Source organism: Phytophthora parasitica (assembly GCF_000247585.1).
Source record: "Phytophthora parasitica INRA-310 unplaced genomic scaffold supercont2.3, whole genome shotgun sequence".
Lineage (NCBI taxonomy): Eukaryota > Oomycota > Peronosporomycetes > Peronosporales > Peronosporaceae > Phytophthora > Phytophthora nicotianae.
Window position 1 is genome coordinate 2,292,054 of NW_008648989.1, and position 952 is coordinate 2,293,005.

Here is a 952-nt window from a genome sequence, read left to right on the forward strand (position 1 = left end):
CTCAAGGAGGCTACTAAGGTAGCCACCGAGGCGGTTGATGCGTCGGGTGACTAGACGGCAAGCAAGCGGAGAAGCTCACGCCGCAGTTGGCCCTGAATGTCCCCAGACGACCGTCCGAACCCACCGTTTGCGTGCCGTGAGCACAGTCCTAGTTCTGCGGACGAGGCCAAGGCCCGGGGCTTCCACTGTGTGTCTGGGAGCTCCGTGAAACGGCACACTCCAGTGTCTAGCGAGCACAGCGTTGACAGCGTGCACTCGCTCGCAAATGATCACGTTGGTAACGGGTCAAAGACACCTATGCGCTCTGAGAGCCTTGCCGACGAGGCGAAGGGCTCGTCCAATGTTGGCGGCGACGAGGGAGGCAAACCTCCGAAGAACCTCTCGCTCGCCGAGGGCCTTGAGCGTGCTCAGGCTGCTAAAGCCGCCGCCAAAGAGGCCAAGGAATCTAAGAAGGGCATGGCTTCTAAGTCTCCACTCCGCGAGGGTAGGAAATGTGGCGAAGTGGTTCTGCGAAAATTGCTGTACACTGCGCCCGAACTGCCGACTAACGGAGGGGGTACTCCGATCTTCCGTGAGGTTGTATTGTGAGTTCTACTCAAATTTTACATGGACGGTTCTTTGAATGAACCTCCCCCAAATCGCCCAGCGTATTCAATACCGTATACTGACCCGTTTAAGTACGAAATTAGATGGTGACATGTGGTAAGAAAAGACTTGGTGGGTTCGACTAATGACTTGGATTTGTATGAGGGCGAATGTCTTCCCGCTCCTCAAACATCCCAAATCGGCAAATTTGGACGGAATCACAATAATGCTCACCTTGTGTACCCGTTGGCGGTCGTCGGGTGATCTCGGAATCGACGCTTGGGCTGGTTTCTTGGACTGTTTGAGTAGACAGCGGGACGTTTGACAACAGCGGGGATACTTCTACTCGCTGCGTCGATTACGGTTT

At 55.0% G+C, this 952-nt stretch overlaps 2 protein-coding genes across 2 annotated transcripts in view; one reads left to right on the top strand and one right to left on the bottom strand.

The window, feature by feature from the left end:
* The window catches only part of PPTG_01881 (hypothetical protein), a gene marked incomplete at both ends in the record, with an annotated part of 868 nt that extends 280 nt beyond the window's left edge, over positions 1–588 (top strand). Inside the window, one exon of the mRNA XM_008895275.1 lies at positions 107–588. Coding sequence (XP_008893523.1) covers positions 107–588 — 482 coding nt within the window. The remainder of the gene's footprint in view (positions 1–106) is intronic.
* A 339-nt stretch (positions 589–927) lies between these two features.
* PPTG_01882 (hypothetical protein) overlaps positions 928–952 on the bottom strand; it is a gene marked incomplete at both ends in the record, with an annotated part of 908 nt that continues 883 nt past the window's right edge. The window contains one exon of the mRNA XM_008895276.1: positions 928–950. Coding sequence (XP_008893524.1) covers positions 928–950 — 23 coding nt within the window. The remainder of the gene's footprint in view (positions 951–952) is intronic.